Genomic DNA, 1,278 nt, shown 5'->3' with positions numbered 1-1,278 from the left:
CGGAGGAGGATATTTTAAATTACAACAATAAGTTAAAAGAATTAGGAAGACCAGAAAATTGGAACGGACTCAGAGAAAAGCTAAAAGCAGCGGTATGTATAAAGGAAATAAGGATTAATACAAGTATCCAGAAAAAGAAATGGTGGGATCAAGAATGTCACGCAGCAAAACTAGAGTTAAAGAAGACAAGGAAAAAATATATAGAAACAGGTGAACTGAAAACAGATTACTGTGAATGTAAAAAGAAATACAAAAAAATAATTGAGGATAAGAAACGACTGACATTGGAGAAAGACTGGTCAGAAGCAAGAAAGGACAAAACGGGAAAGAAGTTCTGGGAGTTAATAAACAAACAAAGAACAAAAAAAGAAGAGATAAGTAAAAAAATACATATGGTTGAATGGACTGAGCACTTTGCTAAACAAATGGGAGGAAAAGTAGTAGAAGAAACAAGACAGCTGGGTAAAGAAGAGAAAATAGAAAAAAATGAAGATCAAGAAATAACGCAAGAGGAAGTAGAACAAGTAATAAAGAAGCTGAAAAAGAAAAAGGCGGCTGGAGAAGATAAAATCACAAATGAAGCCTGGATATATGGTGGAAAGGAATTACAAGAGAACTTGCAAGGAATACTAAATAAAATATGGAATGGAGATGAAGATCTGCCTGAGGAATGGAAAATGGGAATAATAAAACCAATTTTCAAGAAAGGAGATAGACATAAACCGGAAAACTACAGAGGAATAACTCTTATGAACACAGGATATAAAATTTACGCGGAAATACTTAGGAAAAGATTAGAAAAGGAATTGGAAGACAAAAAAGCATTAGGAGAGACGCAGATGGGATATAGGAAAAATAAAGGAACTATTGACGCAATATACATAGTTAAAACGGCCATCGAAGAAGAAATAAAGAAAGAAAAAGGTGAAATTTTCCTCTTCTTTGCAGACATGAAAGGAGCGTTCGATAAGCTTAAAAGAGATACGATATGGAAGACCTTAGAAGAGCTAAATATAGAAAACAAATTAAAAGAGAGGATAAGAGAAATGTACGAGGAAACTTACTTTAAGATATAAGTCAATGGGGAAAAATCAAAGATTATATTAATGAGGGAAGGCATAAGACAGAGCTGTCCACTGAGCACAGTACTTTTTAATGCAACATTTGCAAACTTAGAGAAGAAAATGAGCACAGCGCAAGAAGGAGGTATAGTAATCGGTAGAAAAAAAAATTTGGTCAGTGTCATATGCAGATGACATAGTTTTATTAGCGAATAAT

General features: G+C 33.6%; 1 protein-coding gene across 1 annotated transcript; it reads left to right on the top strand.

Moving 5' to 3' along the window:
- Positions 1-425: 425 nt before the first annotated feature.
- Positions 426-1,076, top strand: LOC112906565. The gene has a single exon (XM_025980895.1). The coding sequence runs from the start codon at positions 426-428 to the stop codon at positions 1,074-1,076; it is 651 nt and encodes a 216-aa protein (XP_025836680.1).
- Positions 1,077-1,278: the final 202 nt, after the last annotated feature.

Source organism: Agrilus planipennis, unplaced genomic scaffold (assembly GCF_000699045.2).
Source record: "Agrilus planipennis isolate EAB-ADULT unplaced genomic scaffold, Apla_2.0 scaffold4, whole genome shotgun sequence".
Classification (NCBI taxonomy): domain Eukaryota; kingdom Metazoa; phylum Arthropoda; class Insecta; order Coleoptera; family Buprestidae; genus Agrilus; species Agrilus planipennis.
The sequence above is the reverse complement of the archived record's forward strand: the minus strand, read 5'-3'. Positions and strand labels throughout refer to the sequence as shown.